The sequence below is a fragment of the Halichoerus grypus genome, chromosome 7, assembly GCF_964656455.1.
Source record: "Halichoerus grypus chromosome 7, mHalGry1.hap1.1, whole genome shotgun sequence".
In the NCBI taxonomy this organism is placed as follows: domain Eukaryota; kingdom Metazoa; phylum Chordata; class Mammalia; order Carnivora; family Phocidae; genus Halichoerus; species Halichoerus grypus.
Window position 1 is genome coordinate 5971053 of NC_135718.1, and position 17820 is coordinate 5988872.

The following is a 17820-nucleotide window of genomic DNA, read 5'->3' on the forward strand; positions in this document are numbered from 1 at the left end:
TTGTCAATATACAAAACCATCGAATTGTACACTGTAAAGGGTAAACTTTATGGTATGTGAGTTATAGCTCAATAAAGCTGTTATTAAAAAAAAATCAGCTGCGGAAAGGGAAGGTCAGCCCAGCCGGGAGGGATGCAGTAGAAGATAGTGTGAGGGAGAGCCGGAGATCAGGGCTTCCAGGAGGGAGCCTGACTCCGCCACTCCCCAGCTGGAGCTGCTCCGGCAAGCCCTGCCCTACACCCAGCCTCGGTTTCCTGTTTTTGCAAAGTGGCAGGTGTGAACAAGCCAGTACCCTTCGATCCTGAGATGCCTCCACATTTCAGGGGGCGGTTTTCCTGGCTCTTGCCTGCGTTCAGGGTCCATTAGAGCAGGAAGGACGAGTAGGGAAGGAACTCAGAGCTCTGGATCTTCGCTCCATTAAACAAGAGCAACCGGAGAGCAGCAAAGAGGGAAAACCCGCATCATTCAAAACCCGAAGCACGCCCCGCGAGCAGAGCAACCTCGCCCACCTGCCGGCGCAGCTGCTAAGCCGTCGGGGAGGAGAGCTGTATGGGGAGGCCCCTCGGCTTGCTGCGCAGACCCCCCGGGAGCGCCGCACAGTGTGGGCGAGCATCTCGCAGCCTGCGCGTTTCCTCCGGTGCGGGGCTCTGGGATCTGCGTCAGGCCCAGCAGCTCTTTCCCCAGTGCTGCCCGAGGCCCTTACGCCAGAGGTTTGCAAAAATGGGAGATGGGAGTCCAGGCGCCCTCGGGGGCGGCACCACCCTCGTGTGGCCAGCGCAGGGGGCAGCCTCCTTCAGCCTGGTTTCCTCTGGGCGGGCTCCTGCTCTAGGCTCCAGACGGGCCCGGGCCGAGTCAGGCGGATGGCAGTGAGGAAGAGGACCCCCGAACCAGAGTCACGTTGCCCGTCGGGGAGGAGAGGAAATCCATGCTGACATCCTATGAAAATATTTCCGGGGCTTGTTTACATAACGAACCCGAAGCCCACAGGTCCTCTTGGTGTCACTGGAGTGTGTGGTTGGAGCTGGGCCCGAGGCAGCTCCAGGTTCTTTGGCAGGAGGTTTCCGAGACGGCCCATTTTTCTTCCTTGCCTGATTGGTTGCTATCCAGGCCTGAACTCAAAGCCAACGATTCATCGTCGCTCATCCTGCAGACAGCTGCCTCGGTGGCGAGTTCGCCGAGCCGGTCCTGCGGCAGCCTGGGTCACACCGGGGGAGCAGGGGTGGGGGCTCTTTCTGGTCCCTGTTGTCCATTCCAGGGTCCCAGTTTTCTGCCACCACCTGTGAGGGCAGAAGGGCCCCTATGAACTCAAACCACTCTGTGACTTTCAGTACCAGGTAATAATGACTTTTGTTCAGCGAGCTTGATGTTCCTTGAAGAACACGGTGCGTAATGTTGTTTTCCGCTTGGTGAAAGAAGCAAGCTGGAGTGGAGATGACGTGTTCTCACACACACACCCTCAAATGTCCCCAACACCTTTCGGCTGGCAGTCTTGGGACAGGGCTGCATGGCAGAGCTAGACAGTGTCCCTGAGGCCGTGCAGGCCCCAGCCACTCCACATGTCACAGACGGGGAAGCTGAGCCTGGAAGATGGGCTGACCTGCTCAAGGTCACGGTTGAGTGGCCAGGTGGGATCTGAGCCCAGCGTCCTTGCCGCCCGTCTGGACTCTGCCCGCCATGTCCTGCTGTGTCCCTTTTAAAGCCAAAAGAAAGGAGGGAACACTGCATTGTTTCAACCTCTTCCACTGTTCCTTTGTGCTGCCCAGACCCAGGCCCCCTGCTTACGTGAGTCTGCATTCCCTGGGAGCCCAGCAGAAGCCCTGCCCCCGCCACCGCGAGGCCCTGGTTTTCTCTGACCTGGGCTGCACCCCCTCCCCCCACTCATGGAGTCGTTTTGAGAGGGGAGCTGTGTTCTCTCCTTTCCACATTGGAGCCCACACTGAAGGTATTTGGGTTACATGACAGAGGCCACCTCTGCTTACTTGCTTACCTCTGTCAAGGACTTAAAACAAGACCCCTTCCCTGTTGCCCTCCCCACTGTGCATGTGGGTACAAAGGGGGGGAAATTATAATTTTTCAAAGATGTTTTTTTTTTAAAGATTTTACTTATTTATTATTTGAGAGAGACAAAGAGAGCATGAGTGGAGAGAGGGAGAAGCAGACTCCCCGCCGAGCAGGGAGCCCGACGCGGGGCTTGATCCCAAGACCCTGGGATCATGACCTGAACTGAAGGCAGATGCTTAACCGACGGAGCCACCCAGGTGCCCGCCCCTCAAAGATGCTTTTAAGAGGGCTACTAAAATGATCCCTCCACGCGTCTATCTCTTTGCCCTACCTCCCCTTCAAAAAAAGAACTCTAGTGTTTGCTAAGAAAAAATCTGGTGATAAGACCAACAGGAAATCAGAATGAAAGGCAGAAGGTGACCTGCAGAAAGAATCGAAAGCAGGAACTCGAAGCAATATTTGTATGGCTGTGTTCACGGCAGCATTATTCACAATAGCTGAGGGGTGCAAGCAACCCAATGTCCACTGACACGTGAACAGAGAAACAAAATGTGCTCCAGACAGACAGTGGAATGTTACTCAGACTTGAGGAGGAAGGAAATGCAGAGGCCACCTACAGCTCGCAGGAACTCTGAACTCTGAACGCTCTGTGATTCCACGTATGTTAGGTTTCTAGAGTAGTCAAGTTTATAGAGACGGAGAGTAGAATGGTGGATTCCAGGGCCTGGGGGATGGGGAATGGGGAATTCGTTTTTATGGGGAGAGAGTTTCAGTTGTACAAGATGAGAGAGTTCTGGGGCTGGATGGTGGTGGTGGTTGCATAACAGTGGGAATATACTGAGTGCCGCTGAATTGGATACTACAAATGGTTGAGATGGTAACTTTATATATGTGTATTTCACCCCAGTTGAGCGGTTAAAAAGAAGACAGTCCACAAGAGGAAATGATCAAATCCACATGGCATTGAAAGAGGTCTAGTTTTGTGTCTCCTTCCCCCGTTAGGCTATGAGCTTTTCAAAGACGGGGACTCCAGTGCCCTATTCATCTTTGCTACCCTAGCACCTAACTCAGGTCCTCAAAGATGTTGGGTTCTCATTAAACGTTTGTGGCACTGAGGTCGTGGTGTGATTACATGAACACCGTACACGAGTGGGCGTCAGGGCTTACAGACTGGTGCATATGCACGATCACATTTGGTGCCAGCTCGGACACCAAGGGCCAGAGACACGGTGCTTCAGATTCCAGGCATCTCAGAAATCAGCTACAAAATGGCTGCAAAATTAGTGGATAGACTTTTAAGACATCTTTATTACCTTAATTTTCTGAGATAAAAATTCTGTGTAAAATTGTAGCTGATAACGGATTCTGTTTTCTCTAGGGCCCTTTGGGTGCCAGGCATGGTGCTGAGCCCACAAAACCTTTATTTACCCCATTTCATAGTTCCCAGCCGTACAGTGCCTATGTCAGCATGACTCTCTGTCCGAGGAGCAAACACAGCCTTGGAGGTGGTATGTCTTGTCTGAGGTCATAGCATTAGAATGTGGTGATACCGGGTGTCACCTCAGCCCTGTCACCAAAACCCAGGCACTTTCTCAGCCTTCAGAGATGTTAACAGATCTACGGGTTCTTCCCGTTTCTACCTTTTCTACGGGTACAGTGATCATTAATATTGCAAAGTCTTAGCTTGAGGCTCACTGGATGGGCAACACTTGCAGGTTATTTAAATGAGGCTCAGTTTCCTCACCTGTAAAACGGGGGTGATAATAGCGCCCTCCTCATAAGGCCATTTTGAGCATTGAAGGAGATGACACTGTATCCAACATCGATCGTCTTGCAGAGAGGGAAAAGGAAATTTTAGCCGTTAAGATGTATTAGTGACACTGACCAGACTCAAAGCACTTTGGGATTATCCAGTGAAATTTACATTGGTTTGGTGTTTATGAAAAGGCTTACAGAGGTGCTGTTCATTTATGTAATGACCCATGCTTTCACGGTCTTATCCCAGGGGATGAAACTACTTTCCCTAGGAAACAGCGTATTTCATTTGAAAGGCAATGAGTTATGCAATTTATCATTGTCTCCTTTTGGCCTTGGCTGTTGCAAACTCGCCCTTAGGTTGCGATTCATCCGTGCCAGTGTCATCTTTAGTCCAGGCGTTATGGGTCAGCGATTTCTCCAGCTCATCACTTGCTTCTTTTATCACAGTTTTACCTTTTTAAAAAAATCCTTCTTACTAATTATAAGCTACCTCAGATGTGGTCAGGCATAAATTATAAAACAGTGTTCATTATAATTTAGTGTCAAAGATGTTTTATTAAATTGTATGGAAACCAATTGTTCTTACAATAGCTTGCATGGTAAACAGGCTGTCCTATTGCCCAATATTCTAGATAACCTGGCTTGCAGAATTTGGTAACATATTAAAAGTGGGTTAAACATTAACATTGTGATATTTTCTGAATGCATTTTCATACTCAGGGAACTTTTAAACAGTAAAAATGCGGCTTGGTAAGAGAACCAGCATCATCAAAACCAGGCAAAAAATAAAGTACTCACACGTTGGGGAGGAAGAGGAGAAGTTGGTATCTGACTTCAGGCAGGAGAGAGAATAGCTCCTTGTCTCGCATCTCAGTGCTCTGCAGAAAACTTTTAAATAATGGTCGTGTGAACTTTTCTTACTTGTCAAAGAAGCCTCAGATAGAAACATCAAAGTGATGATTGTTGCTGTTGCTAATGAGAAATGGAACCCAGGTAGACTCCCTGCCCCATCCTTGGTTGCCACATAAACATTCTGGTGACTTCATCACAGGTAGAACACTCTGAGGTTCTTCAGCCCAGGGCGGACGGTGGGAGCCTGACTCATTCCAAGAGTAGTTACAGATGTAAACGGTGCCTGCTTTTTCTTCTTCTTTTTTTTTTTTTTTTTTTTTTAGCCAAAAACATCCTTGTCATTAACAGACCTTTGAAACGGAGTCAAATGTCTTTGAAACACCAGTGGAATATGATAAAACTGTCCGAGGAAGGTATGTTGTGATTTTTTTCCCTGCAGATGTAACTCTTATCAAAATATAAAATAATTGGTTCATTCGGTCAACATTCCGTGAGCGTCCTCAGTTGGCCAGGTGCTGGACTAGGCACGGGAGGAAGGAGATGAATAGGACGTCCCCTAAAGACCTCGGTCCACTCGGGGAGAGCCTTGTGAACAGTTAATTACAGAACAGTATAGTAAGGACGGACGTAGTGACAGCCTGTCGGGGGCACGGATGCGGGTTGAATTGTGTTCCCCCAAAAGATATGTTGGAGTCCTAACCCCCAATACCTGTGAATGTGACCTAATTTGGAAATGGAGTCCATGCAGATACAGTCAAGATGAGGTCAGACTGGATTAGGGTGGGCCTTAAATCCAGTGTCTGGTGCCCTTTGTAAAGAGAGAGATTTGCAGACACGGAGACACGTGACAATGGACACAGACATGACAGTTCTGTTGCCATAAGCTAAGGGACACTAAGGCCAGCCGGCAACCACCAGCAGCTAGCGAAAGGCAAAGGAGGGTTCTCCCCCGGGTCCTTCAGAAACAGCATGGCCCTGCCAACACCTTGATTTCAGATTTCTGGCTTCCAGAACTGCGAGAGAATAAATTCCTATCACCGCTTCATTTGTGATCATTAGTTATGGCAGCCCTAGGAGGTGAAGACAGGCACCAGCACAGACCAGAGGGCAATGCAGGGCAGGGGCAGCCCAAGCAGCCCTTGTCACAGGAGATGCTCCCGAGCTGTATCCGAGGGTGAGAAGTGAGCTAGGCGGGAAAACCGGAAAGGTGGCACCTGAGAACAAAGAGACATGGAAGCCGCCACAGCTGGGAAGTAGCTGCAGGCTTGTTTTAAGGATTTTGAGCCTGGTCTCCTGGAGCCCCAGGATCCCATGCACACGAGCTCAGGTTTCTATGTGTATGTTTCCCAGGCCCTGTTCAGGGGCCAGGGTGGGGAGGGCAAGGGGGGCATCCTTTCATTAGATTGTTCAAAGGAGCCACAAGGTCACAAACTGGTGATGTCAAGGGGATTGAGGGGAACCAGACAAGAGACGAGGCTGGTGGGGTCACCAACTTGACCATGACCCTGCTGAAACCGGGCAGTACAGGGGAGATTAAACAGATGGGATGGAGCAGAGCCTATTTCGTAAGAGAAAACAGGCATTGGCTTTCCGCTGGACACTGGAAGTGAGAGAAAGGAGGGGCGTGGAAGGGGACACCTCGATTTCTATTGTGGGGCATAGGAGGATGGGGGCCGCTCACCAAGATAATGGATGCAGGGTTGGCAGGGGGAGGAGAGGCAGAGGAGGCCGGTGGTGGCAGCGACCTGCGGCGAGTCGGCTGGTTCCCTTTCAAACTAGCCAAGCTTGAGCCTGGTTCTAGCTGATGCTCACGGATGAGATCTGGGTCCTTCCTTGGCGTTGGTTTATGAAGCAAGCAAAGGCCACGATGTGTCTGAGGTCTGGCACGAGAGCCCAGAGGGAGAACAGGGGGGTCAAGGAGAGAACCTGCAAAGGAAAGCAAGACACAGCAGCCAGGAGGGAGGAAGACAGAAGACCCGTTGTCCCAGAAGTCAAAGATGGAGAGATCCTCCAGAGACACTGGGTAGCTAACAGTGTCAGATCCCACAGAAGTGACAAGTTCCATTTAAGTTTGACAGTGATTCTGAGAAACATCTATTTAGAAATATTTTCAGAAGGTATTGTTAAAGCATGGTGAAGGCTCCGAGCAATCCGTGGCTCCTGTAAGACTGAAAATGAGGAAGGGCATTTACAGTCCCAGAAGTGGGCACCTGGATATGCCTTCTCTGTCCCTGACGTGCATGATAGGAAGACAGACAGGGTGCTCATAAGCTAACTGAAGGCTGGGCGCTCCCCAGGTGCAGTTGGTGGAGTGATTCGCTGGGCAATGCGCGATGGTGCTCGTGTGCTGTTTCTGCAGCGACGACTCAAGCTGTGTTGGGTGCTGTGTGGGAACTGTCGGGATTCCTCGCTCCTGCCCTGGGCTTCACCCAGTGTGCCACTGGCCATTCTCCAAATATGCTGCATTTTCCTGCTCTTATACCTTTAGCCATTCCCGCTTTTCTCGTTTGCCTTGACTCGGACTCTGTCACCTTCTCTCCACCCCACTTGCACATTTGTCTAAATTCACCCCTCCTATGGGTCCATTTCAAGTGTCCCCCTCCCAAACCCTGCTGGGGTCCCTAGGTGTGCAGTGCTCTCTCTGTGGCTCGCTGAGCCATGGGTGGGAGAGCTGCTCTCCTGGGCCCCCAACACCCTGGGTGCTACATCAGTTCTTGCTCTGGATTCCATGGCTAAAGCACATCTTCCTCCAGAGAGGAAATCTGGATTCCAGGATTATCTGGCTCAAGGCCTCATGAGTGACATGATGCTTGTGGCCTCTGGGAAGGGGCTCAGAGTTGGGGCTGGGTGGCTTTGGATGAGTGTTTCAGGCTGATGGAGACAGAAGCACGTGCAATCCTTCCAACCATCTCAGCAGAGAAAACCTCTCCAGACATGCCCGTGTGCTGACACACTCCCTGGGGCCACAGGACCAGAGCACTGGGCACCAAACACAACTGAGCCATAAACCAGCAATGAATTTTTGGCTAATTAGGCTGATGTTTAAATTCATTTCAAAATAAAAGTCAACATGCTGACATTCTTGATGGCTTCATTTTAAGTGAAGCCATTGATTAAAAGTCCACTTAGATCCTCTAGATACAGTTTTCTAAAAGCCATGGGGTGTTTTTGCATCAAAAGCATGTGGTTTCCTCCTGCGGCCTCAAAGTCATCATTTGTGGAAGAAGAGCTTGTTGGCCTACGACCAGCAGTGTTCTTGGACCTGAGCTGCATCACATGTTCTGTGGGGCTTGCTAAAACTTTGATGGCAGAGCCCCACCTGAGTTTCTATTCAGTAGATCTGCAGGTCAGCGGGTGGGACCCAAGAAGGTGCATTTCTAACAAGCTTACCCATGATGAAGAGGCTGGTGGTCTAGGAGCCTCACTTTGAAAGCCCTCACTCTTAAACAACACTGTGAAGTAGGACCCCATTGGGTTTCCAAGAAGCAGAACCTGAGGCAGGGATTGGGGGGCATGTGGGAGAGGGTGCTGTCCAGGAAAGGATTGTGAGAGAGTTAAGGAGCCCTGATGGGGTCTCAGGTACACTCTGGCGCTTGGGTTACACTTGGAGCATAAATAACAGAGCTTCCTGGCTTTTGTACCCACTTCTTGCCCACCCCCCGACCCCGGGCTGTGGGCCAACATAGAGAAAGGCATAGCCTCCCCAGAGGATGGTTCTCAGAGAAGAGTGAAGCTGTGAGTCACTGACAGCTATCCTCCCAACAGCTGGGGAATAGGCCAGCCCGCCACGGCAGGGCATGAACTGAGACAGCTCCAGGTTCTAATTTCGTAGAGGGGAAACCAGAATCAATGAGGTTATGTGAACTCTACAAAGCGACACAACTAGAATTTGGCCCCGGGCTGCTGGATTTCTGTGATGACATACAACTACCTGGTGTATGTGCTGCAGGGGCTCAGGGCCTGCCCACCCTCTGCCAGTTTCCTTTTAACCAGGACAATTTCTTGATGTAGAGTGGACTTCACTGGGAGAGGTCAGGGCCAGACCAGCTCCCACTGTGGAGAGAAGGAACAGACCGGTCTGGACCCCTCCTGTCCTTACACCGGGAGCAGGACCAAGGCCAGGTGCAATCCATTCTGGTTAATGCATTTTCTGTATTGGAGACATGAACCCTTTTCCCGTGAAACTGATGGATCCCCACTACTGGAAAAGCCAAAACTTTTACTCTTGTTCATGCTAACCTGCCCCAAGTGTCGCCCCTGCTTTGCCTTCCTCAGAGATGCCAGTGCAGGTCACCCAATGGTGGGAGCCTTACTGGTGGTGACAGTTATGTGGTCAGGTGGGAGGGCACTGGCGGGGGCGGAGGGTTGTGTTGTTACCACATGCTGGGCACTCTCTCAGGCCTTGCTGTTCATCGTCTCATTATTTCTTATCACCACCCTAGGAGATGGGTCTTGCTTCCTCTGACACATGGGAAAATAAAACCCTGACAATTTAAGTAACTCACCCCAAATTACTTAAATTGGCCAAGTGGTTAGTGGCAGAGACGGATTTGAATCAGGGTCTTTCTTTCCCAGATTCTACGCTTTTAACCACTCCAGTAACTCACCTCCTCATGTCCTTTGAGGTCATTATGTCAGGCATCCTCCTGTGTGGCTTTAGTCCTACCTCATTTTCACTCAAAACTAGGTTCATGGCTCTAAGTTCCTGGTTCTGGGAATTCTCACACATATTGAAAATTTTCTTTTAATGTTCCCATTATGTGGCTCATAAATTTTTGTTTCCTTCCTTTCAATAAACAGCACGTTGTAAGTGCTTACCCTTGTTTGCTACATAGACTTTATAGTTGTTGTTTTAAAGGCCCTACATTTCATCCAATGCAGCTACCTCAGTCTCCCCAACTAGTCTGTGATGGGCATAACAGTGGTGCCCGCAAGTATGTCCATGTCCCTAGAATCGGTGGACATCTTAACCTTTCATGGCAAAAGGGACTTTGCAGATTGAAGAACGTTGAGATGGGACAGCTCTCCTGGATGATCTGTGGACCTGATCTAATGACAAGGGTCCTGGTAGGAGGAAAGTGGGAGGGTCAGAGAGAGAGAAGGAGAAGAGATGGTGGAGGCAGAGTTTGAGTGACGTGGGGCCAGGAGCCAAGGAAAGCCGGCTGCTTCTTGAAGCTGGAAAAGGCAAGGAGACAGACCCTCCCTAGAGCCTCCTGAAGAGTGCAGCCAGCTGAGACCTTGACTGGAGCCCTGTGAGACGTGCACTGGACATCTGATGTCCAGAGCTGTAAGGTATCACATCTGTGTTGTTGGAGCCTCAAAGTTGGTGGCCACTGATGTAACAGCCACAGGCCACTAATGCACAGCCCCTGCTTGTCTGGCCCCGGTGCTGTCCCTCCTCCCCACGGGGGTGAGGCCACTTCCCCGGAGCTGATGTTGATCCCATGTCATCGTGTTCTGGGCATTGTGCGCATCGTGCTGAGGGCTAGTTAGTTAGGTCCGTTGAACTTACCCAGTCCCTCTATAAAGTTGGCTCCCTTGTCACCCCCACTTCACAGCAAGGAGCCAAGGGATGCTGAGTGACTTGCCCAAAGTCACACATGTAGCTAGAGACTCTGGGACTGAGTGCGGTCTGACGCTAGTGACCATCTGGGCCTGGGGTGGGAGGTGGTGCTGCTTTGGTGACGCTCATGAACAGTCATAAGCAGTGTGGTTTATCCGGCATTAACCCCAGGTCCCACCCCGCGGCCACCTACTTTACACACACGAGCCTCAGTGCCTCCATGACAAGGCTGGGCAGGAGGTGTTCTTCTCTGCATTTTAGAAATTCATTTTAAAATTCATTTTAAAACTCAGAAGAAACTCTGAGAAGATGAATAACTCATCTACTGCATCTGAATTTGGGGCTGGGCGGGGCTGGACCGGGAGGCCCCCAAGCCGGTGCTGACTTCAGAGTCCTTGACATGATGCTGCTTGACTGGAGCCAGGGATCTCCATCTTCATCAGCTTTATTGTCAGCTCATCATGACGTATCGACTCTGTGCAGAAATCCATGAGATCTTTCAGGTCTTATATTTGCGCTTCATGGAAAGTAATCTGTGCACATCATCTGGGATGACTATCTCTGTCACTCAATAATGGGCAGAGATGGAGGCACAACCACATGTATGGGGTGGGGCTGAGGGGGGCCCTGTCGTCACCTAAGGACGAGGTGAAACATGAGCAGGTTTCGGGTGGGTCAGTAGGGGCCCTTGAAATTCCTGCAAGCCATGTCCTGACCCCTTTGCAAACCTGCCAAACATAAAAATACTATAGCGTATCATTTGCTCCATAAAATGCTTTGAATTATTTTAAAATGCTTTAAATTGAGTTATTTGAATTATATGTAAATTTTTAATGACTGCTTCTCATGAGTTGATGAAGACAGGACTCTAACTTAGGGAGGTGCTTCTTAAATCTCCTTTTTCTCATCACCAGCACCAGCTGTTGGGGAACCATTCCTTGTAGGCTCTGGAAAGGTCACTTTCCCCAAAATATCTGCATTTGGAAGGCAGCATTGTTACCAGGGCTCCAGAGACTGGGCCACACAAACTCTCCTCTTTACTCCATCTTCCTGTGTTTGTAGACATTCCCGCATTAGCAACAGGTGCCCAGGCGGATTATAGTGCTGCTGAGTTGTGGATTCTATCCAGGGCTCCATGAGGAGTGCAGGGTAGGTTTGGTGGATCAGGAAATTCCACATTATCCATCCTTACGAAACTCATGGGTGGTGGGGCCGCAACAGGAATCCAGGTTCAAAATTCTTGGCCGCCTGCTGTGTGCCCTTGGATCTGATGATATCCTGGGCCATCAGGGTGGTAGGTGTCTCTGTGGAGGGCTGTCCACAGTGTCTCACTTATCCCTGCAGTATTATCACAAAATTATCCCCAGCTATTCCAAAGCAGCTTCATTATCCGTGTCTGGGCTACTCATGGCTCCTTTAAGTACTGTTGTGTTAAGAGATTGGATGGAAGTTGGTCTTATGTTTCAGGCTTTCTTAATTCTAGTGGTGTTGGGAACCTCTTAGATGTGATTTTCTCTCCTGCTGGGTGTAAACCCGGGATGAGGCAGAATGTGAGCAGTCCAAACTTGTTCAACTATTACTGAATCTAGGAACATAAGCAACTGCGTGAAAGAAGGAATCTTGCAGCCTAATTGTAAACTAAAGAATAATAAAATCAGGGAGCCTAAATCAGGGGATGGAATGAATGAGGGAAATGTACAAGGTTTTATCATGGATCAGAATATACCAGATTCACCGTTGGCTGGTACAATACCTGACTAGGTGACGTGGAACTTTTTGGTAGAGTTATAGATTCCATCTTATCCTTTCATATACTAAAAAGTAGCAATATTATCTCCTTTTGCCTAGGATTACGGGACAACCAGTACAGTACAAACGATCAAATTGCCTTTAAAAATCTTCAGTCTGATGTTACAGAGAAGAAATCTGACTTCACCGAGGTAACATGTTTCTAACTTCTCGAGTAGTCAGCAAAATACAGCCAACTATAAAATATGATCATTGGCCTACTTATGATGTGTTTGCATTTTATTTTGTTTCGTCAAAACTGAATTAAGGCAGCAGAAAATCTAACCATCGATGACTAAGACTTGTTACATTAAAGTATGCACTGTATATTTAATTATAATCTTCACCAACAGTTTGTAAATTTGCAGTATCATAGGAGAGTACGGTGATTGAGTCTCAATTTTAAACCAAAATTAATCTGCCGGAGAGAGACAGAATGATGCCATGCAGCATTTCGAAGGTGGAGAAGAGATAATTGGAAATTTAACAAGCTGGTATACATCGTTGTATCTGCAAAAAGCGTCAGTTGTCTGAAATAGGGAGAAAATTAGAGGTCGTATTTATAAAATGAAATGTTTCTGATCCCAGAGAACAAAGCACTCTGTACAGGGTGGTTAATATTGCCAGTGTATCACACACCAGGTTCTGGCTAATTGACTGACTCATTGCATCTTTCCCACGATCCTGGGAGGGAGGTATTATTATTATACCCATTTTGCAGGTGAGAAAAGTAAAGCTCCAGTAGCTCCGGTAGTTGACTTGCCCTGAACCTCCCAGCTCATAAGCTGTTGGGCTCAGAGCTTCTGTTCTTATCTTGCTCTAAAGGGCTGGCATAGAGGAAGGCCCAGTTAACAGATCTTAAAATGTGGACTTCCCTGCCTGAAAGAATCATCCAGGGTGTTAGTTTATAAGACCTCTGTCGTCTTTCACAAATGGATGATCTGCCACCACCTTTTGTAATTCTGAGAGATTGTGGCATTAGAAGAGTCGATGTCTCATGACAGATTAAAGTGGCAAGGGTATCTGTAAAAAAAAAAATCCCCCCCCAAATGGTTGTCTTAGGTATTATCCTTTGATTTAGCTTTGCATTTAATGAAGCTCAGAGACCCCAGGCCTGAACTCCCACACGATGGAGAAAGGATGCTAATCTGGGTGTGAGATCTAGTCATCAATACTTAAAATACTTGCGTCAAGCCCTTTCTATGTGGAAGCACCAAGCTCACTCTCTGAAGATATAAAGATGCCCGGCTGTGACTCATCTGTTTCTGGGGAGCAGGAGAAGGAATCTCAGGTTGAAGGGAAGGAAATGAGCAGGAGGAACAGTGGATCCTTGAGAATCACCCTTGGGAGGACGTACCCAGTTAAGAAGGGTAGGATAATGATGAAGTTGATTGCTACTCTTTTTTTTTTAAAGATTTTATTTATTTATTTGAGCGAGAGAGAGCATGAGAGAGCGAGCACAGGGAAAGGGAGAAGCAGACTCCCTGCTGAGCAGGGAGCCCGATGCGGGGCTCCATCCCAGGACCCCGGGATCATGATCCCACCTGAAGGCAGATGCTTAACGACTGAGCCACCCAGGTGTTCCGATTGCTGCTCTTTTTAAGAAAGATAGCAGCTGAAGATCTTTCCCACCTGTTTTTCACACTGAGCTGGCAAATTCCAGCATTTTCCTGTTGATGTTAAAATTAATCAGTTTGAGGGCGCCTGGGTGGCTCAGTCGTTAAACGTCTGCCTTCAGCTCAGGTCATGATCCCAGCGTCCTGGGATCGAGCCCCACATCGGGCTCCCTCGCTCCGCGGGAAGCCTGCTTCTCCCTCTCCCACTCCCCCTGCTTGTGTTCCCTCTCTCCCTGTGTCTCTCTCTGTCAAATAAATAAACAAAATCTTTAAAAAAAAATTAATCAGTTTGGTTATTAGTGATATAGATTTTTGGGGCCATGCGGCTGGGTCTCCAGAACACACACACACACACACACACACACACACACACACATTTTCTGTGACTGAACTCCCAGAAATCACACCTTCTAAACATCTGCTTTGGAATGATCTGAACTATCTACTTTGATCGTATCAGTAGTGTGACTTTCAAATTTCCCTCCTAACTTTGAGCTTTTAAAGCTTGTCCCTGTGTGTTTGTTATAAGGATGCTGTAAGATGATGAAACACTCCGAACGGATGCCCTTCCTTTGTAACTGCCATAAATCTCCGCCTCTCCTCTGGAGCCGGTGGAAGATTGATCACTTTTCCTTTCAAAATTCGTTGAAGCTGTAGAAATGATATGCAGACACTTCTACAACCAAGTGATTATTTAAAAGGAATGAAATATGGAACAGAGTTTTTGTCTTTGAAAAAACAATGTTTAAATTTTCCTGATAACAAAAGTAATGGCAGCTCCATGTAGACACTTAGGAAAATATAGAAATATATAAGGAAGAAAATATTTATATATATTTCATTCCCTTTTTTCCCATGCAATTTTTTTACATAAAACTATAATGTATATCAACTTTTATAGCTCTCTTTTATTACATAACATTCCATCACAAGCAATTTCCCATGGCATTTAAATTCTTTGTAATCTTTATTTTTAATTTCTACAGAATACGATGCAGTTGTGCCTGCCGTGATTTACTTACCCGATCCCCTTTTAAAATACATTTGGATTCTTTCCAGCTTTTCACTGTTATACATTACACTGTACCAAGTCCTTTGGTTTCTTGTAAGTGCATGGAAAAAGACAAAAAGTTTCAGGACGGAGATGGAGAAAACCTCCAGTTCTTCCATTTGTCTCAAAACGGTCTTCCCCTAGCACTACATACCAGAGTGAACTCATACATTCAAAAATACTCTTGCATGCATGATGAAATGCCACAAGGTTGACAGATTGCTTAGTGGTGATGATGCTGGGTGGACTAAAAAGGAGTAGCATGCTTGCAGCTAGCGTGGAGGGGACTATAGGGAGTATCTGTGCAGACATGGGGCCAAGGAATCCATCTGGCAAACATAGTTGTAGGCTGCAGAGCGACCGTGGAAAAGGGAAGAATTGTCAAGTGGAGAAAAATATAGATTTCAAAGCCACAGGTTGGATTAGATGCTTATCCTTTGGAGAAATAAATTGCTACAGAAATGGAAGCATTCTCATCCCAATGGCTCACGATCTGATTTCTCTGACCATCCGCCGCTTGTCTCTTTCTTCCTTTAATTTATGAAATGGTGCCTTTATAGTAATATGCCTTAAGGCATAAACATAAAGTTAAAAACAGTCAATAAAATGCATAAAACTAGGAAAGCAGTTATCAGCCCCACACAATCATGTTTGAAACATTTAAATCAATATCTCAAAGCAGCATTTATGAGAAAAAAAATTTACACAGGTGAGTGTTGTATGAGGATGGTCAGGAAATGGGTGATTTATTGCCAAAGCAAGACACGAAATCCCACTATTCGTTTGACCTTCCTCTGACCTTGAATGTTCTACATTAAATGCAAGATTATTTTCTTTTCAAATCAAATCTTCCATCAGTTAATCTTTTAGATAAAAGATAGCCCCCCCTTTTTTTTTCCAAAGCCATGTTCAGTTAACCCAATATAAAGAACAGATGGAGGGGCAGCTTGAAATAGCTTCATTGAGAAAGATATTTGATGTGAAAGATGTGATCACTTTTTTAAAAAAGTTGCCCTGTTTTAAAATTAGTGGGCCAAGTTAGGAACATCAAATAGCTCCTCTGTCTCATCTCTTTCTTGGCTTCCCAGCCCGGGAAGAAGAGCTGGACACAAAGTGCTATATTGTAGTCTGTCATGGACCGTCTACACCACTCCAATTGAATGTGTGGAAGTCCTAATTCCTAGTACCTCAGAGTGTGACTGTGTTTGGAGACAGAATCTTTAAAGAGGTAATTTAGGTTAAATGAGGTCATTAGGGTGGGCCTTATCGATATGACCAATGCCCTTACAAGAGGAGGATGTTAGGACACAGTCACACACTGAAGAAAGAAAATGTGAAGAATGTAACAAAATAAGATTTCTGTTTTTAAGCCACCCAGACTGTAGTGTTTTGTTGTGGAAGCCCAGAGTTTTAAGAGGTTGGACTTTATCTTTAATGATTTAATGGATCTTAATGAGAAAATAAGATCTGATAAATAGAACTTCCCATACAAGAGTGGGATTAGTGTTTTGATGAGCAAAGAGTACAGTGTTTCCTTTTCAATTTCTCTCAGTCTGTTGGTTGGGGCTTTTGTCAAAGCTGAGTGTAAATACCCCAGAAGAAACCACAGTAAAATTTAACCAATAATCCCAGTCCTGATAATTTGATTACATGCTTGGTGTTCTCTCCCCTTTGTTAACTCCATGGGGCCAAGAAGTTCCCTCAGTTTCCTGTAGTAGGAGCTCAATAGATCTGTCTGATGAGTTCATGAATAAATGGGTTGATCATGACTCTATGTTAGGATGACAGAACTTTCATCTAGAAAGGTTTCGTTCATTCTACATTCACATCAACAAAATTTCAACGTATTGGGTATGTAATAGGTTATTTCCATTTGTGTAATTCAAATTAACCCAAATGTGTTCATTATAAATACTCCTTCACTCATCCAGAGGTTTGTGTCCATCAGACATCCTCCAATTTCTGCTAAATCACAGAAAAAGTCATACCCTGCAGTGACATATCATGTTCATATTTTGAGAGGTATTTTCACGTCCTCCATTGTTTCTGATCTCCAAAACTTCCTGGTAAGGTAGAGAAGGCAAAGAGACTTTTCTTTGGGACTGGGCTTCTATCAGCATCTCTCCCCTCAGGAACAGTGTCACCCTGACATACTAGGTGATTTCCCAGCTTCAGAATTGAGTTCAAATTCATTTCATTCATTGTTGCTCTTCCTTCATCCATTTGCATTTGATGGACACAAAGTCAGTTACACCTGCCAGGCCCAAGGTAATGAGATGGTGGGTGATTCTGTATCCCATCCTTCTGAGCCTCTAGGACCTCCTACATTGGTACCCACAACCCCCAGTGTAGCCCCAGGGCATCCCTCCAGCGTGTGCTCGGGAGGGATCACAGGCGGTCTGATCCTGGCCTGGCATTCCTTCTTCCGTATCTGTGCAGAAAATCACCTGGCAGCTGGTTAAAAACACAGCTGCTTGGCCTTATCCCCAGAGCTCCTGATTCACCTTAGGTCTAGAGAGGGGAGGGAAGCGTCCAGAAATTGGCATTTTTAACCCTCCCCATACCAGGTGTTTTTTATGCAAGTGGTCACTGGCCCAAACTTTGGGAAACATTGCTATAAAGTATAAAATAAGACCAACACAGCACACTTTCCAAGATGAATATTTGCTTTTTCTTTCAGAGACCCGTGCCAAAGGAGTTCCTACCAAGTATGATTATGCACCTGGTAGGATGCATGGGCACAATTTTATCAGAACTAAATTTAACTAGGGAGGGACTATGTACCAAGTCAAACTGCCTGGGGTAGGTGCTAGGCCCATCTCACTGTTCTTGTATGTAAACCCCAGCCATGGAGAGTGATGCGTAGAAAGAGCAAGGTGCCTCAGAAGCATCAGGTGGTGCTTCTCAACATCACCTGCCTGCTGGAATCACATTGGAAACGAAAAACGAGGCTGCCTGGCCCCACCCCCAGGGATTCTGATGCCGTTGTTCGGGGCTGAGGCTTCTACAAGCTCCCAGGTTGTTATGTGTTATGAGACGTGCTGAAGAGAAGACCCCACCTTGAAAGAGGTTTCAAGCAGAGCCTGGAGCTCGCTAGCCATCTGGGAAAAGGTAGCCAGTGATATTTAGATTTTTTTAAAGATGAAGTGAAGTTTAAGACAACTCTGCATCTTCTTTACCTGTCTCTGGTT

At 47.1% G+C, this 17820-nt stretch overlaps 1 protein-coding gene across 9 annotated transcripts in view; it reads left to right on the forward strand.

Annotated features, from left to right (window-relative positions):
* C7H10orf90 (chromosome 7 C10orf90 homolog) overlaps positions 1 to 17820 on the forward strand; it is a 205088-nt gene that overhangs the window by 121312 nt on the left and 65956 nt on the right. For 6 of the 9 annotated variants that reach the window (XR_013449562.1, XM_078076973.1, XM_078076974.1 and 3 more), the window contains 2 exons: positions 4935 to 5024; positions 12023 to 12114. Coding sequence is in view for 8 of the 9 variants with exons in the window: in XM_078076973.1 (XP_077933099.1) it covers positions 4935 to 5024; positions 12023 to 12114 (182 nt within the window). In the remaining variant the exon portion in view is untranslated. The remainder of the gene's footprint in view (positions 1 to 4934; positions 5025 to 12022; positions 12115 to 17820) is intronic. The other 3 variants (XM_078076976.1, XM_078076977.1, XM_078076980.1) reach the window with 1 other exon arrangement.